The 21,791-nt window shown below is 45.8% G+C and overlaps 1 protein-coding gene and 1 long non-coding RNA gene across 5 annotated transcripts; both read left to right on the forward strand.

The window, feature by feature from the left end:
- The first annotated feature begins 673 nt into the window (after positions 1–673).
- Positions 674–11,063, forward strand: LOC143285076 (uncharacterized). Of its 4 annotated transcripts, none has more exons than XM_076592275.1 (7): positions 674–791; positions 3,896–5,106; positions 5,549–5,739; positions 8,073–8,223; positions 8,580–8,718; positions 9,841–10,016; positions 10,524–11,063. In XM_076592275.1, exons 2-7 carry the CDS (start codon positions 3,898–3,900, stop codon positions 11,061–11,063), a joined length of 2,406 nt encoding a protein of 801 aa, XP_076448390.1. In that variant the 5' UTR covers positions 674–791; positions 3,896–3,897. The 4 variants fall into 4 exon arrangements, with proteins under 4 accessions (XP_076448390.1, XP_076448392.1, XP_076448394.1 ...); XM_076592277.1 differs by lacking the exon at positions 674–791 and adding an exon at positions 986–1,135; XM_076592279.1 differs by lacking the exon at positions 674–791 and adding an exon at positions 986–1,129.
- A 178-nt stretch (positions 11,064–11,241) lies between these two features.
- Positions 11,242–17,426, forward strand: LOC143284618 (uncharacterized). Its single transcript, XR_013055587.1, has 3 exons — positions 11,242–16,188; positions 16,231–16,683; positions 16,714–17,426. It is a non-coding gene; the product is annotated as an uncharacterized LOC143284618 (long non-coding RNA).
- Positions 17,427–21,791: the final 4,365 nt, after the last annotated feature.

Genomic DNA, 21,791 nt, shown 5'->3' on the forward strand with positions numbered 1-21,791 from the left:
CACTCAGTGGCACACAAAGGCCGGCTTTCTGTTGTCATGTTCAAATAAAGTTATTTATTAATACAGTCATTAGTTTATCTCTCTTTTAGCAAATTCGGCAAGGGTGAAAAGGGAAAGTGGTCGATATATGTGGGGTGGGCCAGTGGATTTTCATCAGGAATCACAATTAGACACTGAGACGTTAAACAAAGGAAATTCTAAAATTAAAAAGTAACACTTACACACGAGAACAGCCATGTGCTAAAAGTTTGTTCATTTTACTGTTTTGTTTTTATTCCGTGATGCAGCTTTCCTCTTTTTCTTTTTTATAATTCGCTTATAATTCAGTTAGTTATAAAGCATACAGAGTATATAAAACAACAACAACAACAGCAACAAACAAACAAAAAACAACGCCTCAGATGGTATCTCATCTTTGGGAAAACGATTCATTGCAGAGCTACAGAGGCATGCAGATGCTGCTTTTGTTTGTTTCTTGTAAAATGTTGAACGGCCCAGGCTTCATAATTGTGGCGGACATCATAAATCTGTAGGTAATAGTCCCGACAGTGGGTTGTTGTACAACTTTACGCGTGTTTGCAGACTTGCAAACGGTAAGGTAAATTGTGCATATCATTGACTAGTCAATGAGCTTGGCCTGACGTCAGTGATCACATGACTTAGCAGACACACCCTTGAACTTCAATGCCAATCGAACCAAATATTGAAACCGAAGTGGTGGCACACGTGTCGACAGACACGATACCAAGACAGGATCGTTTAAGCTTATGAGGCTGCTTTCTTAATTAAAGGTAAGGTTTCTTTGTGCGCTGCCAATATCACCTTCTTCCGACAACAATCTCCCTCACGATTTCTGCGCATTCTTGGTTTTGTGTTGAAGGCCCAAGTGCATCTCTTTTCACAGGACCAATGAAATTTTGATTCACCCGGAACTGAAAGTAAACGACCCTGATAGGGAAAGCAAAAAGTAAGCTCTAAGTCAGTGACCGGGTTGGTTAAGCACGGTGACTAATTCACTAAGATACCTATGTGGATCTTCCTTCGTTTCGAGTCGATAGCGTCTGCGTGGCCGGATCACGGCCGGAAAACCAAATTTCTGAATTCTGCATCAGCCTGAGTGACCAAAAAGGTGAAGGTCAGTTCCAGATTTGTCTTGACGGAATTTTCACTGTGGCTGCCTTGCATTGCAAAAGAGATGATTACACAACTGACAACACGAGTATCACTCGACCATTACTCACTGGATGCGGGTGTATAGGACGCTTTTGAATACTGTTTTCTTTGCTATTTTACCGCTTGCGATTTTTTAACAGCGGTTTCGCCTAAGGTATGTTTACATTTTTTTAAAACCACATTTACACGGATAAAAAAAAAAAAAAAAGCACTCGGTGAAAATTCAGAAATTCAAGCCATCCATCATCATATTATTGATAATTATTCTTAAGTTCGTCGGAATCATAGAAATCCAGCATACCCAAAAATAGTATTGAAAAGAAGACGAAAACGGAAAAAAAGATTAAGATAGTTTATTTTATAATATAAAAGGAAATCATGATCATGAGTACTTCGTGAATAACTTTTTTATAATATAAAAGGAAATCATGATCATGAGTACTTCGTGAATAACTTTGCGTTTTGATCTGCACACGTCTGGTAAAACAAAACAGCACCACTGATGTGATTGATATTAGTGACATAGTTTAGACAGGTTTGATTATAATTAGGTTTCTGGAGAAAATGGACCTCTCACCAGTCTCAGACTCAGCAGATACAAATCTGTTTATCATCACTCTTCTGTTTTCAACTTCAAGTTCAACAAAGACAACAACTGAACAAGAAAGTCTCAAATTCATTGTTCTGTTTTGCACCCCCATGGTCCCATGAGCCCAAATTTTCACTATCCTCGGTGTCAGAATGGATGAGAGCTATCAGTTGAGGGTTGTGGTACTTGGCAAGACATAGAATATGGATAGGCCTTGAGTTCATTACTTAGTCCTGCTGGCTTTGCATTTCCGCATGGCTTTGTCATCAGTCTGTGCAAACTAGAAATCTTTGTATGATGAATCAAAAGAAGCATTACTGAAAACAACCAGTTAAGGTGACTGGATCAACTGTTGTATGGGGTCTTGTCTGGTTGGTACACACTACAATGGTAGCCACATACTTGTGGCTAAATATTTGCATTATGTGGACTGTGACAGATGATTTTTGAGGTGATTGTGTACAAGGTATTGAGTGCCTCCAGTTTCATACTGCCAACATGTGGATAAAACTGTAAGTTCATGTCATGATAGTGTTCCTTCAAAAGGCCTAGGGATAACTGAAGCACATGGAGGAGACCAGCACAGGTTGGGACACTTTCTTTTTTCTTGTTTGCTGTCACTCAAGTATAGTTGCACAAAACAACAAAAATAATCTGAAACAATTCAGTCAGAAATAACAAAGAACAAGAAAATCATCTGACACAATTTTTAATTCAGTCAGAAATAACAAAGAACAAGAAAATCTAGCCAGTTACTGATTATTTTAACAATGATTTGTAACATTTTAGTGGCAGGTTATGACTTAATAAGTTTTTCACGAAAAGGAAATTTTAAAATTATTCAAAAATGTTTCTTTGAATCTAGAAACTGAATGTCTACAAATATGTATTTCAACAAGAACAAAAAAATAAAGATACTGCATTATAATTTATATATATATATATATATATATATATATATATCATTATATGCGAAGTTGCTAACAGCACGGTTCTTCCTGGGATGTCGCTCTTTCTTCTTTTTTTTTTTTTTTGCTCTCTGTTCAAACATGCATTTTCACGGAATGTCTGGCCTGTATGTCAAGCTGACAAAGTTTCCTTTTGTTGGTTTCTTTGGCAGCAATTCATCTTTTTCAGGTGTATGTGTGACCAATATATTGTATTCAATTGCAGATTCAAGCATAAATACATTACTAAGTGATTAAGAATTCAAGAAGCATATACTACATTGATCATTAAAGAACACAAGGAAATTTATTCTATCAAATTGACATTGAAAGTTACTTTCAGTGAAAAATCAAAGTGTTTTTGCCAGACTTCATAGAAGTGTTTTTACCACAAGCTCAAAAATTGTTGTCTGCAGTAGTGCCAGTTGTTAAAAAATGAAGAGTGGAAAGAAAACAGGTGAAAAATCCATTATATAGGTGGGCCTATTTGGGTGACCCATCTCGCTCTATGGCCCAACCTGCCTCAGTCTCCCTTAAATTTAAAATGAGATGCACAGATCTTTTAAAAGGTGACCTGTGCATTGCAAAATATTTTTGTTTGTTTTGCAGGGACTGGTAAATGTTGACTGGTAGCTTTGATCATTATTACCATGCTTGTTGAACCTCATTAAGTCCAGGTGTTTTTGAATCAGTAACTCTGCTTTTGGCAGTTGAGAAAGTAAAACTCAAACCTCAGAAAGCTTTTGCTGACATTCATGATAAAATATTATTTCATGAACTAAGGATTACTGTTACGTAAGATATTAGAAACAACCTAGACCTAAGATTTCACAAAAACTGAATGTTAGACAGAGTAAGATATGAAAACTAAATTATCATCAGTTAAAAAAGAGTTTATGTCAGTGTGTTTGTATAAACTTGTCTTTAGTCATTGTTGTGCTATTCGTGTAAAGATTGATACAAATACTCATAAAAATGCAAGGTATATTTCTTAGGATTTTTATGAAGCTTTTGGCCAAAGTATGAATACTTTTAGTGTTAAGAATAAAAATATTATAGTGAACTTTTTTTTAAGCGTCCTTTATAGCATGTTGTTTGTTAACACTTAGTATCGACATTCACTGTTCATTATTTTCTTGCAGACATGTATAATAACAATATATATTATAATGTGTCTGTGTTTCAGTCATGGCAGCAGATCCACGATTACAGAACTTCAGCGTGGATGTGGTGCAGGGGGCACTGAACCAATTGGCTTTCCTCAAGCATGTGGCAGAGGAGCCTGCTTTGGAAAACATGTCTGTCCTTCGACAGGCTCTGGACCGCTATGAGCGCCTGTGGCTCCCCCTGGCAGCCAAGAACCCCTCGGAGCCCATGGCAGCCCCATTGGACATTGAGTGGCTGTGGCACTGCCACCTGCTGGCTCCGGTGTCCTACCAGCAGGACTGCCACGCTCTGGTGGGCCGCATCATCGACCACCAGGTGTTCAGCGACAAGGAGCGCGTTAAGAGGCTGCAGAAGTCCAAGCAGCGCTGGCAGGAGGAGTATCCCAATGAGCCTTTTGAAGTGGACTTGAAGCGAAGCACAGGGTCCGACTCGGCTTCCGGAGTGACCTCTGCCCTGTCCTATGACATTCTGGCGGCAAGCACACGCCAGAAGGTGTTCTACTACCAGGTCAGCCTTCCCCACTACCGCGACACCCGCTTCCTGAACTACAGCCTGGGCAGGTACCGCAAGTTTTTGTTCCTGAAACAGAAGAATCCCAGTCTCTTCATCGTGCCCTGTTACGACACAGACCTGCTATGGCACAGCCACATGCTGCACCCCTTGAACTACAAGGCAGACATGGAGAGCATTCTGGGCAAAACGTTTCCCCACGATGACTCGGTCAACGACCGCAGTGAAGGGTCCAAGCTGAACAGCTCCCAGAAGCAGACCCAGGACCTGTGGCTGAGCACCTTTGGGGAGAACTTCATGCTGTATGGGTCCATGTACCGCGGGGAGCCGCCCCACAACAAGCTGTTCCCCATGACCAACCAGCACTACTACCACCTGGCCACCAAGTCATGCATCATCCGTTTTGAGCGCGTCGAGCTCAAGAACATGCCCCAGCTCAACGGCAAGTTAAAACTCAAGCTCTACACCTCTGCCAACAACAAGGTCAAGGCCACCTTTGCCACCCTGCAGGGGGAACCACTGTGGCAACAGAAGTGTGTGGCGGAAGTGAACTTTGACACCAAGGACGTGAACTGTATCAAGTTTCGGGTGATTGAGCAGACAGGGTTTGCCTGCTTTGGGTCCAAGATGGTGCTGGCGGAGAGTGAGTTCAACCTGCTACCCATCATCAACGCTTCCAGCCAGGCCTCGCCGCTGGAAAAATGCATATCTCTGGGACAGGTGAGAGGCCTGGGAAGTGAACCAACCACCCTTCCTTCCACTGACAAAATCAACTCTAGCTTCAGGAAGATCATTCAGGAAGTGTGTCTGGACCAGTTCAGTTAGTTTCACAAGCAACAGGGGTGAAAGTCTGAAACAATATAAACCAAATGTTCCCTCCACCCCCACCCCCATCCCCAATTAAAAAAAAAGAGTATATTTGGCACAGGTGATAAAAATTAGAAAAAGGAATGGGATTCTGTTCATATTTCTCTTTAATGTTGTGATTCTGCAAAATCATTCTAATATTACATATCAGTGAAGTTGAGTAAACTTGAGCTGTCTTTTTGCTGTTGTCTCAGTTTTATCAGTTATTTTGATATTACATATGATTTATAATGAAGTTGTGTGTGTGTGTGTGTGTGTGTGTGTGTGTGTGTGTGTGTGTGTGTGTGTGTTTCAGGACAGCGGCCCAGAGCTGAGTTTCAAGGCCCATCTCAGCCAGCCGCGATGCGGCCCCATCCTGCTGATCCTGAAGGCATCATCTTACAGCCAGGCCGTCATGCCGGAGACGGTGGAGTCCATGTGGGGGCCCGTCCCTCTCCGCACCCTGCCTCCAGGGGTGGAGAACAAGTGTGACGTCGCCTCTCACACGTGGGTACCACACACACAGTCAGCCACTGCCATCATGTTGTTGTTATGATAGACTGGAGTATTTCTCTATTGTACTGATTTCCATGCTGTTTTTTTTTTTTTTAGTGATGCTTTTCTTTATTTTCCTTTGTTGTGAAGACATGCAGTTTGATCAAATGGCCCCTGATGTTACCCTGTTTTCAGTATAGTATTTTTGTATTCAAATGTTTTATTTCATTCCAGTGTCTTATTCACAATAGGTTCATTGTTGAATGTGATAGGAACCACAGGGTAAGCCCTATACAAATGTACACAATTATTTTTATTATTTTTTTTATAAAGTATTATCATTATTATTATTTTTATTGTTATCATGGCCTGTACTTGTGACAGCAGACTGCGAAGCAGGGGAGAGTACCCCTGGATGGAGCTAACAGCTAAGGACAGTTAGTACAACACACACTTCACAGCTGACAGCTGAAGACAGTACAACAAACACTTCACAGCTGACAGCTGAGGACAGTTAGTACAACACACACTTCACAGCTAACAGCTGAAGTCAATACAACAGACACTTCACAGGTGACAGCTGAGGACAGTTAGTACAACACACACTTCACAGCTAACAGCTGAAGACAGTACAACAAACACTTCACAGCTGACAGCTGAGGACAGTTAGTACAACACACACTTCACAGCTAACAGCTGAAGACAGTACAACAAACACTTCACAGCTGACAGCTGAGGACAGTTAGTACAACACACACTTCACAGCTAACAGCTGAGCTGAGGACAGTTAGTACAACACACACTTCACAGCTAACAGCTGAGGACAGTACGACAAACACTTCACTGTTCACAGCTGACAGCTGAGGACAGTCAGTACAACGCACAGCAAGTACAACACACTTCACAGCTAACAGCTGAGGACAGTCAGTACAACACACTTCACAGCTAACAGCTGAGGACAGTCAGTACAACACACTTCACAGCTGACAGTTGAGGACAGTCAGTACAACACACTTCACAGTTAACAGCTGAGGACAGTCAGTACAACACACACATCACAGCTAACAGCTGAGGACAGTCAGTACAACACACTTCACAGCTGACAGTTGAGGACAGTCAGTACAACACACTTCACCAGTACAACACACACATCACAGCTAACAGCTGAGGACAGTCAGTACAACACACTTCACAGCTGACAGTTGAGGACAGTCAGTGCAACACACTTCACAGCTGACAGCTGAGGACAGTCAGTACAACAAACACTTCACAGGTTACAGCTGAGGACAGTCAGTACAACACACACTTCACAGCTGACAGCTGAAGACAGTACAACACACACTTCACAGCTGACAGTTGAGGACAGTCAGTACAACACACACTTCACAGCTGACAGCTGAGGACAGTCAGTACAACACACTTCACAGCTAACAGCTGAGGACAGTCAGTACAACATACACATCACAGCTAACAGCTGAAGACAGTCAGTACAACATACACATCACAGCTGACAGCTGAGGACAGTCAGTACAACACACACTTCACAGCTGACAGCTGAAGACAGTACAACGCACACTTCACAGCTGACAGTTGAAGACAGTCAGTACAACACACACTTCACAGCTGACAGCTGAGGACAGTCAGTACAACACACACTTCACAGCAGACAGTCGAGGACAGTCAGTACAACACACTTCACAGCTAACAGCTGAGGACAGTCAGTACAACACACACTTCCATGTACACACCATGTGTGTGTGTGTGTGTGACAGACTGGTGAACCATGTGTGTGTGTGTGTGAGTGTGTGACAGACTGGTGAACCGTGTGTGTGTGTGTGAGACAGACTGGTGAACCGTGTGTGTGTGTGTGTGTGTGTGTGTGACAGACTGGTGAACCATGTGTGTGTGTGTGTGTGTGACAGACTGGTGAACCGTGTGTGTGTGTGTGTGTGTGTGTGTGTGACAGACTGGTGAACCGTGTGTGTGTGTGTGACAGACTGGTGAACCGTGTGTGTGTGTGTGTGTGTGTGTGTGTGTGTGTGACAGACTGGTGAACCGTGTGTGTGTGTGTGTGTGTGACAGACTGGTGAACCGTGTGTGTGTGTGTGTGTGACAGACTGGTGAACCGTGTGTGTGTGTGTGTGTGACAGACTGGCGAACCATGTGTGTGTGTGTGTGTGACAGACTGGTGAACTGTGTGTGTGTGTGTGTGTGTGTGTGTGACAGACTGGTGAACCGTGTGTGTGTGTGTGTGTGTGTGTGTGTGTGACAGACTGGTGAACCTGTGTGTGTGTGTGTGTGTGTGAGACAGACTGGTGAACCGTGTGTGTGTGTGTGTGTGACAGGCTGGTGAACCACACGGGGTCGGTGATGTTCACGTGCCGCATCATCCACAGTCTGCCCCTCATGCAGTCGGTGGTGCACATCTTTTACCAGGACAAGATGACTGCTGTGGCCCACCTGCTGGGCTCTGATGTCCTGCCTCTGCCCACCCAGGTCAGTGCTCACAGCAACACCTGGGGCTGTCACTGTATGTTACCATGGCAACAGGTGCAGAGGCTGAACTATGTATGTTACCATGACAACAGGTGCAGAGACTGAACCCTGTGTGTTACCATGACAACAGGTGCAGAGGCTGAACCCTGTATGTTACCATGGCAACAGGTGTACAGGCTGAACCTTGTATGTTACCATGGCAACAGGTGGAGACTGAACCCTGTATGCTACCATGGCAACAGGTGCAGAGGCTGAACCCTGTATGTTACCATGGCAACAGGTGCAGAGGCTGAACCCTGTATGTTACCATGACAACAGGTGCAGAGACTGAACCCTGAATGTTACCATGACAACAGGTGCAGAACCCCAAGAAGGCGGTGTACCTGAACCCAGTGGCGGGTGAGCGTTGCGTGGTGATCAAGAACAACAACGGGGACTGGGGCTACGTGGTGGGTCGCTGGAAGGGCTTCCGCAAAGGGGTGCCGGGCGTGGCTGGTGAGTGGTTACGGGGCTGATGTCCTGCACTGCCCTCTGCTGTCGGCTTTGTCAGCGGACACTGACGTTTGTTGACTGACTTTTTAAAGAAACAGCTGTGGGTTTGTAAGGAAACACTGTCATTTGCTGACTGGCTTTACAAAGAAACAGCTGTGGGTTTGTAAGGAAACACTGTCATTTGCTGACTGGCTTTACAAAGAAACAGCTGTGGATTTGTAAGGAAACACTGACATTTGTTGACTGACTTTACAAAGAAACAGCTGTGGATTTGTAAGGAAACACTGACATTTGTTGACTGACTTTACAAAGAAACAGCTGTGGATTTGTAAGGAAACACTGACATTTGTTGACTGACTTTACAAAGAAACAGCTGTGGATTTGTAAGGAAACACTGACATTTGCTGACTGACTTTACAAAGAAACAGCTGTGGATTTGTAAGGAAACACTGACGTTTGTTGACTGACTTTACAAAGAAACAGCTGTTGTTGGATGATGGTGATGATAATAGTGATGATGGTGATAATGATTATGGTGGTGGTGGTGGTGGTGATAATGATGGTGATAACGACGATGATGATGGTGATAACGACGATGATGATGGTGATAGTGATGGTGATAATGACAATGATGATAGTGATGATTGTGATAGTGATGATGGTGATTATGACAATGATGATGACGATGATGATAGTGATGATGGTGATAATGACAATGATGATAGTGATGATGATAGTGATGATGGTGATAATGACGATGAAGGTGATAATGATTATGGTGATGGTGGTGATGATAATGATGATGGTGATAACGACGATGATGGGGGTGATAATGAATGTGATGATGGTGATAATGAAGATGATGATGGTGATAATGACGATGATGATGGTGATAATGATGGCGACGGTGATAATGACGATCATAGTGGTGATGGTGATGATAATGACGATGACGATAGTGGTGATGGTGATAATGATGATGGTGATAATGATGGCGACGGTGATAATAATGATGGTGATAATGACGATGACAGTGGTGATGGTGATGATAATGACAATGTCGATAGTGGTGATGGTGATAATGATGATGTTGATGGTGACCACAGAGTGCTGAATGGTGTGCAGGCACTCGATACAACAAGGGGAAGCCGGGCCGGCCGGGCAGTTCCGGCACACTGATGGTGAGGCTGTGGATGTGCAGTGAGAACCAGTGGAGGAGTCTGGCCCTGCCCTACCTGACCAAGAAGTTTCACTTCACTCTGGATAGTCTGACGGTCAACCTGAGGAACGGGGCTATCGAGGTCAGTCAGCCACCTCTGTCGGTCCTTTTCCTCCCTTTTCAGTTCTTGTATGCTTGGGTTTTTTTTTGTTTTTGTTTTTCTCCATAAAGCAGATGTGGTGTAGCTTCAGTAGCATATAGGGATCAGTCCACCTTGAAACTGAAACTGAAACTTTTCAATCTGTTTCTGTGTTCAAATTGTTTGAATTGAGGAGTTTAATTTAGTTGCTAGGTCATCGTTTATATTGAACAAAAAATATGTCAGAGTAAACAGTGACACATTGGATGCACCATTTGTTTCTGGTTCTCAGGCACTGTGATAGCTTTTCTTGTCTCCTCATCACTAAAGGTGTGCATGGCATGGCAGGGCCGACAGTTCTCGCTGTGTGCTTGTTTAGGGGTGTATGTGTGTGTATGCATTTGTGTGTGTGTGTGTGTGTGTGTTTGCGGACGTGTGTGATGGTTTTGACCACTGTACCTGTGCAGTAAGAGTGGAAAAGTAAGTGGTGGTTGCCTTCCTCCCCTTCAGGTGGGGTCGGGGGTGGGGGATGTTGGAGAGAAGCTGGCCCTGGCCTTCAGTGTGGCCTTGCTGCACGTGCTGTGCCAGCCGCGGCCATCCTCCTGGGTGCCCGGCCAGTCCCTACACCCCACGTCGGCGCGGGGCACGCGTCAGGTCAGCTACGTGCCCTCCGAGGACATGGCCTTCATCATGGCCGCCGGCTTCCAGGTCAGCACGCCCTCCAACCACTATGTGCGTCAGAACCCCCACTCGGCCTGTGGCTACGGAGTGTACGTGGGGGACGTCTCCACCCCTGAGGGCATCCAGTGCACCGCCACTGACGGCATCGGGGGGGACTGGGGCGACGTGGACCCCGGCGAGGGGGGCGACCTGGGGGTTACTGACGCCGGGGGAGCTGACGGGGGGGACGGGGCAGGGGGGGGAGGGGATGCAGGGGGCTGTGGTGGATGTGGGGGGTGTGGAGGGTGTGGGGGGTGTGGTGGCGGAGGGTGTGGTGGAGGAGGCTGTGGGGGAGGGGGCTGTGGAGGCTGTGGGGGTTGTGGGGGCTGAGGCGTATTTGGCTTTTGGCTTCTTTTCCCTGGAGACTAAGTGCACAGGGGTTTTTTTTTTTGGAGGGGGGTGGGTGTGGAGGGGGGGGGGGGGGCTGAGGAATATTTGGCGTTTGGCTTCTCTTCCCTGGAGACGAAGTGCACAGGTTGTTTTTTTTTTGGGGGGGGGGGGGGGGCGGGGGGCGTGGAGTTGTTTGTTTTCATCAACTTGTTGATGTGATAATTAAGTTTGGATGGGGTAGGAGAGCAGATTTTGAAAAGGGAAAGGAAAATAGTAAATAATATAGTGATGGGATCTGGAAGTGTTGACAGTGTCAGCATTTCCTTACATTTGGAGGTTTCTGAGCTAGAGGCATTGGAAGGGACTTGGGGTGGCCTGGGGGGGTGAAGGGGTGGTAGTGAAGACTGACTTTATTGTTCACTGAACAGTGACTTCAGGCATTCGCTGAACAGTGACCTCGTTGTTAACTAAACAATGACTTCAGGTGTTCACTGAACAATGTGAAGCCTGCTGTTTGTCTAAATAGGTTGGCAGGGGTTCCTTCAACTTCAACAAATTGTAATGACAGATGTTTTCATCATGCCGCCAGAACAGAGAGACATTGATGGGAATCACAACCATTGCAGCTTTTCTTTTTTCCCCCTTCAGAGTCATTTTTGAGGAACTATTCTTCCTCATCCTTTGCTAAATATGAACAACTAAAAGAAACAAAAAAAAACAAAAAACAACATTTCCTGTGTAGTTGAAGTTTGTACAACTTTTTTGTGAATATTTATGATACTGATTGCTGTTTCTTTATAAAACAGTGTGACATTTTATCAGGATATCCACAATATTGCATGCCATGTTTTATGCAGTAGTATAGAACATTACCTGTATATGTGTATATTTGTTCAGAATGTTTTGAAATATTATCTCATTTATTGGTGTTTGGAAAATTGATATGAGATGTTAAACTGTAGTTATTTTTAGACGAGACTTGTACACATACAGGAATTGTTCAGTCAACATCAATAGGTGATCATAAGCAGTGGGTTTGTTTGTTGACATATTGCTCACATATAGATTGAATACAAAGTGTCAGTTTAGACAGAAATATTTATAGATACAAAGAAATGAGGTTTTTGACTCTCTTGTGTAAACAGTGTGAGTCTGTGTAATAATCTGGTGTTTTGTTGTCTGTGTGTATGCGTGTGTCTGTCTGTATGTATGTCTATGTGTCCATGGAAAAATTAACTTTGTCGTTTTCTCTGGAAATGCTTTGTCTGCCAGTCCCAAATTTGGACTGAAAATAGTGGGGGAAAAAATCTTCACAGTCATCCAGAAAATGGTTTTGTTTGAAGCTGGCTTCTTGACTTCATTTTTTCTTATTCACAATTAGATAAAAGAAATACAAATTCTGGGCAGAACACATACAGTGACACTAATAGATACATCATCGATGTGTTTACTGCTTATGAATATTTTAAAGTGGATACTGAATTAACTAGAATGTACATAAAAGAGTGGGTTTTTTAACCCAAAACTTTATAATATCAAATACAGAACACATTTTAACGATAAAAAAACAGCAACATTTTATTTACATTTTTTATTTATCTTTTTTAATTGTGTATCACAAATGAGTCTTGAAGGCCTTGCCTCTCTTTTTTAAAGATGTTTTGCATGCCTGTATACCTTTACTGTAGATAATCATGTAAATGTTTTTTTTTTTGTGGGGCTCTCTGCGAGTTGTATTGCAGAAGCATGTATCTTTCCACTGATGTCTGTGTGGCATGACTCGTTTTGTTTGTGGTCTGGAGACGGTGGTTGTCCCCCCTATGCAGGCTGTTGGATCAAGGTGTGGCACTGTCCTGGATACAGGAACACTGGATCTTTGTGGTCACCAATCAGGGTGAAGGGGTGTGTGAGGAGACAGTGATTGTCCCCCCTATGCAGGCTGTTGGATCAAGGCGTGGCACTGTCCTGGATACAGGAACACTGAATCTTTGTGGTCACCGATCAGGGTGAAGGGGTGTGTGAGGAGACAATGGTTGTCCCCCCTGTGCAGGCTGTTCGATCAAGGTGTGGCACTGTCCTGGACACAGGAACACTGGATCTTTGTGGTCACCAAGCAGGGTGAAGGGGGTGTTGTTAGGGGCTGGCAGGTCAGTCAGATATAGATAGCAGTGTGTGTTGGTGACGTCCATCCCTCTATCCACACAGTGTTAATTAACCAGGGTCACAGATAGCAGTTGTGTTGGTGATGTCCGTCCCTCTATCCACACAGTGTTAATTAACCAGGGTCACAGATAACAGTGTGTGTTGGTGATGTCCATCCCTCTGTCCACACAGTGTTAATTGACCAGGTCACAGATAGCAGTGTGTGTTGGTGATGTCCGTCCCTCTATCCACACAGTGTTAATTAACCAGGGTCACAGATAGCAGTGTGTGTTGGTGATGTCCGTCCCTCTATCCACACAGTGTTAATTAACCAGGGTCACAGATAGCAGTGTGTGTTGGTGACGTCCATCCCTCTATCCACGCAGTGTTAATTGACCAGGTCACAGATAGCAGTGTGTGTTGGTGACATCCATCCCTCTATCCACGCAGTGTTAATTAACCAGGTCACAGATAGCAGTGTGTGTTGGTAACGTCTAGCCTTCACCCCACCCAGGACACTTTGAAGGAAGCAGTGTGTAGAGAGGTGGAACACCATCACATCAAGACATGCTGGTCTGGATTCTGTCAACGTGTCACAGATTTGTAATCGTACATAAACACATTTAAGTGAGGAGATTTGGTCTGTCTTGTGGCCCCCCAGTTCTGAATCAAATGATTGACTTACTCAGCCCTAATTGGTTTCAAAGGCATTTCTGCATTCTGTTTGGTTCATACTTCGTGGCACTTCATCATGGTTCATACTGAACGGCACTTCATCAGACCCATATATACTTGTTAACAGGCACATGACTGCAGAAAGTGTCAGCAGTCATTAGGAGGTATGATTTCTTCATTGTTTACAGTCACACCTTGGGGTCACAACAGGGACGTGCACCATCTGTTTTCTCCTTTCACTGTGGAGTTTTTGAGGTGGAGAGTGGATGACCAGTGTTGAGTCGGGGGTTTCGGGGGTGTGGGGGTGAGGGGGGTTCTGGTGGTGCAAGAAGTGTGTCTTGCCATTGTGTTGCTGACAGAGCATGTTCCACTAGTGTCTTCACTCCTTGGGGAATCCCAGATCTTTTTTGTCATGTCTGTACTGCATGCAGAGTGTGTTGTACATATACCTGTACCATAACCATTTATATTTGTCACATACTTTTAGAAATGTATCATAATGGTTGCTTGTTGCGTCAAAAAACCAAACAACAACAAAAGAAATACCACGGGTATTTTATAGCATACGTTTTTTTCTTGCTCTTTGTCCAAATGGGTATTTGTGTTTTTTCTCGGCAGACAGCCATTGACAATGCAGAAACTGTGACCATATGGTGGTGTTTTTTTTCATTATTATTTTATCTCGTTTTGGAATAATGACATCATATGAATACCTGTGTTTTAGACACTTATTTTCCCTTGAAAATGAACATGGGCATAATTTGACAGAACTGAGCTGAAGAGGGATTGTTGAACATGGGCATAATTTGACAGAACTGAGCTGAACAGATATTGTTGAACATTGGCATAATTTGACAGAACTGAGCTGAACAGATATTGTTGAACATTGGCATAATTTGACAGAACTGAGCTGAACAGGGACTGTTGAACATTGGCATAATTTGACAGAACTGAGCTGAACAGGGACTGTTGAACATTGGCATAATTTGACAGAACTGAGCTGAACATGGACTGTTGAACATTGGCATAATTTGACAGAACTGAGCTGAACAGGGACTGTTGTCCAGTTGTGTGGTGTCTCATTACATCTTCAGACTCCTGTTTTTAGCTCTCCCTTGAAGGAGCAGGTCTGATGGGTCTTTGGATTGTAACAAACCAACAGACTTGTTTGTAAGTGACTGTTTTTCTCTAACTGTGGGAGTGATGGGCCCCACGTGGAAGAGGTGGCTGAGGGCAGGAAGGTGAACAGTGCCTGTGTTGACATTGTTAGTGTTGGTCCTGTGTGAGGTGGGCTGTCCACAATGCATTGTTGTTTTTTTTGGTGTGGAATGGTTAACGCTCAGTGCTGGTAGTTAGCATTGCTCACAGTAGAGGACCAGTAGATGTGCTTGCTTTTTTACACTACAGAGCTGAGCTGATGACAGCATATAAATATATATATATATATATTTATATGTATATTTATTATTCTCACTATACATATATATTTGTATTTGCCTTTTTTTGTTGTTGTTGTTGATTGCTCTCATTTTTGTCCAATTTTGGACTCCAGTCCCTGATTCTGAACCTTTAAAAGTGACTGAAAAATACCAGAATCCTCATGATCATTGTTATCATGATTCTTTCTAACCTGCTGTAGTATTGGGTTTTGTTGGTTTCTCTGTTGGCTGTCTGTGTTGGTTTCTGGCCTGAACGTCACTCACAATGGAGAGGGCTCTGTGTCAAGTCTGCATGCTGCTTCCAGAACCAGACAGGTGTTGATGGCTAGGTGCTAGGCAAGGCTGAGGCTGTCCACTGTTGTCAGTGCACAGGAAACCTGCACGCTTCTGCGTTTTCTTTTGGTTGCGCAAAACGGTGGACTACGCAATACTTTTTGGGATTTAATTTTCCACCAGTTGAATTTTTCTGGATGTAGCTTTTAAAAAAAAAAAAAAAATTTTTTTTATACTTTTGTTTTGATTCTGATGCCTGGAAAGCTGTGTAATGTGATATTGCTTTTTTTTTTGGATGTGTTAAAATCCATATTGCTTTGTTGATATATACAGTTTAATTGAAGAACTCGTTTTGTTTTGAACAGAAATCTGTGATGTGCTTTTGCTGCAAATGTTGTTTGGACAAAGTAGTTTTTGTAGTGCTGACACAATGCTATTGTTGCTGGTGGTGAGAGTTGTGGAGGTGGTGCAGTGTGTGTTGTGGAGGTGGTGCAGTGAGTTGTGGAGGTGGTGCAGTGTGTTGTGGTGTGAGTTGTGGAGGTGGTGCAGTGTGTGTTGTGGAGGTGGTGCAGTGTGTTGTGGTGTGAGTTGTGGAGGTGGTGCAGTAAGTTGTGGAGGTGGTGCAGTGAGTTGTGGAGGTGGTGCAGTGTGTTGTGGTGTGAGTTGTGGAGGTGGTGCAGTGAGTTGTGGAGGTGGTGCAGTGTGTTGTGGTGTGAGTTGTGGAGGTGGTGCAGTGTGTTGTGGAGGTGGTGCAGTGTGTTGTGGTGTGAGTTGTGGAGGTGGTGCAGTGGGTTGTGGTGTGAGTTGTGGAGGTGGTGCAGTGTGTTGTGGTGTGAGTTGTGGAGGTGGTGCAGTGTGTTGTGGTGTGTGTTGTGGAGGTGGTGCAGTGAGTTGTGGTGTGTGCTGTGGAGGTGGTGCAGTGAGTTGTGGAGGTGGTGCAGTGTGTTGTGGAGGTGGTGCAGTGTGTGCAGTGTGTTGTGGAGGTGGTGCAGTGTGTTGTGGTGTGAGTTGTGGAGGTGGTGCAGTGAGTTGTGGTGTGTGCTGTGGAGGTGGTGCAGTGAGTTGTGGAGGTGGTGCAGTGTGTTGTGGAGGTGGTGCAGTGTGTGCAGTGTGTTGTGGAGGTGGTGCAGTGTGTTGTAGCGGTGGTGCAGTGTGTTGTGGTGACAGGGAGGCTGGTTTGAAGAGGGGGTGGGGGGGTGTCCACAACCACACTGATGCTCAGGCCTCTGGCACAGCCCCTCTTTCTGTGGCCTGCAGGGAGCACTGACTCCCCCCTCTCTCCGTCAGCCACTGTCTGTCACTGACTGACTCCCCCCTCTCTCCCTCAGCCACTGTCTGTCTGTCACTGACTGACTCCCCCCTCTCTCCCTCAGCCACTGTCTGTCACTGACTGACTCCCCCCTCTCTCCCTCAGCCACTGTCTGTCACTGACTGACTCCCCCTCTCTCCCTCAGCCACTGTCTGTCTGTCACTGACTGACTCCCCCCTCTCTCCCTCAGCCACTGTCTGTCACTGACTGACTCCCCCTCTCTCCCTCAGCCATTGTCTGTTACTGACTGCCTCCCCCTCTCTCCCTCAGCCACTGTCTGTCTGTCACTGACTGACTCCCCCTCTCTCCCTCAGCCACTGTCTGTCTGTCACTGACTGACTCCCCCTCTCTCCCTCAGCCACTGTCTGTCTGTCACTGACTGACTCCCACCTCTCTCCCTCAGCCACTGTCTGTCTGTCACTGACTGACTCCCCCTCTCTCCCTCAGCCATTGTCTGTCAGTCACTGACTGACTCCCCCCCACTCTCTCCCTCAGCCACTGTCTGTCACTGACTCCCCCCTCTCTCCCTCAGCCACTGTCTGTCAGTCACTGACTGACCCCCCTCTCTCTCTCCCTCAGCCACTGTCTGTCACTGACTCCCCCCTCTCTCCCTCAGCCACTGTCTGTCAGTCACTGACTGACCCCCCTCTCTCTCTCCCTCAGCCACTGTCTGTCACTGACTGCCCCCTCTCTCCCTCAGCCACTGTCTGTCAGTCACTGACTGACCCCCCTCTCTCTCTCCCTCAGCCATTGTCTGTCTGTCACTGACTGACTCCCCCCTCTCTCCCTCAGCCACTGTCTGTCTGTCACTGACTGACTCCCCCCTCTCTCCCTCAGCCACTGTCTGTCTGTCACTGACTGACTCCCCCCTCTCTCCCTCAGCCACTGTCTGTCTGTCACTGACTGACTCCCCCCTCTCTCCCTCAGCCACTGTCTGTCTGTCACTGACTGACTCCCCCCTCTCTCCCTCAGCCACTGTCTGTCTGTCACTGACTGACTCCCCCCTCTCTCCCTCAGCCACTGTCTGTCACTGACTGACTCCCCCTCTCTCCCTCAGCCACTGTCTGTCACTGACTGACTCCCCCCTCTCTCCCTCAGCCACTGTCTGTCACTGACTGACTCCCCCCTCTCTCCCTCAGCCACTGTCTGTCTGTCACTGACTGACTCCCCCCTCTCTCCCTCAGCCATTGTCTGTCACTGACTGACTCCCCCCTCTCTCCCTCAGCCATTGTCTGTCAGTCACTGACTGCCTCCCCCTCTCTCCCTCAGCCACTGTCTGTCTGTCACTGACTGACTCCCCCCTCTCTCCCTCAGCCATTGTCTGTCACTGACTGACTCCCCCTCTCTCCCTCAGCCATTGTCTGTCAGTCACTGACTGCCTCCCCCTCTCTCCCTCAGCCACTGTCTGTCTGTCACTGACTGACTCCCCCCTCTCTCCCTCAGCCACTGTCTGTCTGTCACTGACTGACTCCCCCCTCTCTCCCTCAGCCATTGTCTGTCAGTCACTGACTGACCCCCCCCCCCCTCTCTCCCTCAGCCATTGTCAGTCACTGACTGACCCCCCCTCTCTCCCTCAGCCATTGTCTGTCAGTCACTGACTGACCCCCCCTCTCTCCCTCGGCCACTGTCTGTCAGTCACTGACCCCCCCCTCTCTCCCTCAGCCACTGTCTGTCAGTCACTGACTGACTCCCCCTCTCTCCCTCAGCCACTGTCTGTCACTGACTGACTCCCACCTCTCTCCCTCAGCCATTGTCTGTCACTGACTGACTCCCCCCTCTCTCCCTCAGCCACTGTCTGTCAGTCACTGACTGACTCCCCCTCTCTCCCTCAGCCGTTGTCTGTCAGTCACTGACTGACTCCCCCCTCTCTCTCTCTCAGCCATTGTCTGTCACTGACTGACTCCCCCCTCTCTCCCTCAGCCACTGTCTGTCTGTCACTGACTGACTCCCCCTCTCTCCCTCAGCCACTGTCTGTCTGTCACTGACTGACTCCCACCTCTCTCCCTCAACCATTGTCTGTCACTGACTGACTCCCCCCTCTCTCCCTCAGCCACTGTCTGTCAGTCACTGACTGACTCCCCCTCTCTCCCTCAGCCGTTGTCTGTCAGTCACTGACTGACTCCCCCCTCTCTCTCTCTCAGCCATTGTCTGTCACTGACTGACTCCCCCCTCTCTCCCTCAGCCACTGTCTGCTCGTCACTGAAAACTGTTTTGGAGCCACACTCAAATTTGTTTGTATTTATGTGTGTGTGGTTTCCAGCTTAAAATAACCAAAAGAACAGGTTCTTTTTTATTTTTATTTTTTTATTTTTTGATCAACAACCAGTGTTGATCCGATTGTGAATAAGTTGTTACGCTTGTACTTTTTTCATAACTTTATTTCATGTGTGTGTGCATGTGTGTGTTTGTGTGCACATTATTTATGTAGGACTGGTTCGTGTCATGCCTTTGCATTGGTTTTGTCTACATTTTGATCTGTTTGGTATTATTTCAAAATAATTGTTCAATGGAAAGTAGTGATCTGATGATAGTATGAGTTTACAGTTGATGATTGGTTTTGACATGTCTGATCTTATTTCTGTGCAGTTTTAGATGGTTTATGCTACTGATATTCAGCATCTTGACAGGTTTATACACTTTCTTTCAGTGATAACAGCTTTATAAATCAGTTCACTGTTGAAACTGTTGTTTTGTCCATTTAGTGCTGGGTTCAGTTTTCCCCCAGTCCATAATCTGTGGCATTACACCTTTTTTTTTTGTTAACTGACCTCTCACACCAGCTGCTGTGTTGCTGCATTCTTTGGGGCAGTGGTTTATTTCTGTTGTTGTCGGTGCATCCTGTGATCACAGAGCAGCATTGGGATGATGATGGTGTGTGCACAGCCATGGCCATCCACTTCACTTGTGTCCTTGGGGGTCAGTCAGGACAGGGGACAGTCACCACTGGTCGGTGGACAGGACAAGCAGTGGGGCTGACAGGAGAGACAAACTCCTCACTTGTTAGCAGACCTAGCCAGCGTGGGGTGTTGCTGTGTTGTGGCCTCAAAGACTGGCAGTGTGAAGCAGGATGACTGCTGATGGGGAGAAGCTGGTGATGCAGACTGCGTGCTGATCCTGCTGACGGCTGACCCAGCCAGTGTTGTGCTGGGCTGGGAAAGGGGGCGGGGTGAGGGTGTGTGGGGGGGGGGGGGAGGGGTCATTCACCACCGTCTCCTGAAGTGCTCACCGCTCTCTCCACTCACACAGGAGGTGCTTTAGCTGCTGATCACTTCACGCTCAACGGGCTGGCTTCCCTCAAGTAAGTTGTGGAAAAAAGATTAGGTTTACTGCTGCTTACAGAGGGTTGACAGATGGGTCTCTTAATAACCAGCATCATCCATTTACTCCCTTTTGAAGACACTTAGTGGCATCAGTGTGTGTGTAGAACATGTTTAGCACCAGTTGTTTCTTGAGAATCTGAGAGTTGTACATCATGTGTGGTGTGTAGCGGTGCTGTGTGTCCTGATGTTGGATTCTGACAAGGGCCATAACTGCTGTATAACACAGCTGTGGGCATATTGGTGTTGTTTGACTCAGTTCTCTCCCTTGTGAAGGTGATGGGCAGAGAGATGACGGCAGAAGACAGCATCAGCATGTGTAGGGTGGTAGTGTGACACAGACAACAAGACCATGGTGATGATGTCACACGTGTTGCCGTGATGGAGCATAGTGATTGATGGTCATGAAGTGCACTGCAGTGAGCCAGCCAGTCTGTAAGGGATGTGTCCATCTGTCCATCTCTTTGTCGTGTGGGTGCTTGTGGATGAATAGAATGGGTTATGGCTCGTCTGTCTCTGAAAGTATGGAGAAGGGTGTTTTGTTCTTTGACCAGCAAAAAAGTCAGTTGAATCTTTTCACAAGTATAGCACATATATAACTGTCAAGGAGAATCAAGAAGGGATTTTTCACATTACGTGTATTTTGTGCGTGCATATATATATATATTATTATTTGCTGCAGGAAATGGCTGCGTCTCAATTCAAATGAAAATATTGTTGGTTAACCTATAAATTAGGTGCTTGTTTTGTGCATTGTGGTGACAGCAGTAATGTGATAGGGAGCAATGTGAGGGAGGTATTGACACACTTTGTGATAGAGAGCAATGTGAGGGAGGTATTGACACAGTGCTTTTTGATAGACTGCTTCTTCTTCAGCACTTTGCTGCATCAGGTTTTTTTTGTTGAGTTTTTGTTTTCTTTCTTGTTGACCACTGCCCCCTCCTTTGGAGGTTTTTCTTGGTTTGGTTTTTTGTTTTATTTGTTGGTGAGCAGCTTGCATGGGGAATTTCGTTTGCAGCAAGACAATGTTACTCTTTTTTGTTGATATCAAATAGAAATGATTTGACCTAGAATGTGTTTTATGTTTTGTTGTGCAAGGTTTGAATCTCCACCAGATGTTCCTCAGCTGTGTGCCCCCAGGTCCATGTTATGTAGAGGTGTGGGGTGGGTGTCAGCATGTCTTGTAGAGATAGGGGTGGATGTCAACATGTCAGTGTAGAGATGTTGGGTGGATGTCAACATGTAGAGATGTGGGGTGGATGTCAACTTGTCATTGTAGAGATGTGGGGTGGATATCAACATGTCAATGTAGAGATGTGGGGTGGATGTCAACATGTCAGTGTAGAGATGTGGGGTGGATGTCAATATGTCAATGTAGAGATGTGGGGTGGATGTCAACATGTCATGTAGAGATGTGGGGTGGATGTCAACATGTCAGTGTAGAGATGTGGGGTGGATGTCAACATGTCAATGTAGAGATGTGGGGTGGATATCAACATGTCATGTAGAGATGTGGGGTGGATGTCAACATGTCATGTAGAGATGTGGGGTGGATGTCAACATGTCAATGTAG

The sequence above is a fragment of the Babylonia areolata genome, chromosome 8 (genome assembly GCF_041734735.1).
Source record: "Babylonia areolata isolate BAREFJ2019XMU chromosome 8, ASM4173473v1, whole genome shotgun sequence".
Classification (NCBI taxonomy): Eukaryota; Metazoa; Mollusca; class Gastropoda; order Neogastropoda; family Buccinidae; genus Babylonia; species Babylonia areolata.

Coding starts and splice junctions, on each gene's coding strand:
- LOC143285076 (XM_076592275.1), top strand. CDS start 3,898: ATGGCAGCAGATCCACGATTACAGAACTTCAGCGTGGATGTGGTGCAG. Junction 5,107..5,548: donor AATGCATATCTCTGGGACAG/GTGAGAGGCCTG, acceptor TGTGTGTTTCAG/GACAGCGGCCCAGAGCTGAG. Junction 5,740..8,072: donor TGTGACGTCGCCTCTCACAC/GTGGGTACCACA, acceptor TGTGTGTGACAG/GCTGGTGAACCACACGGGGT.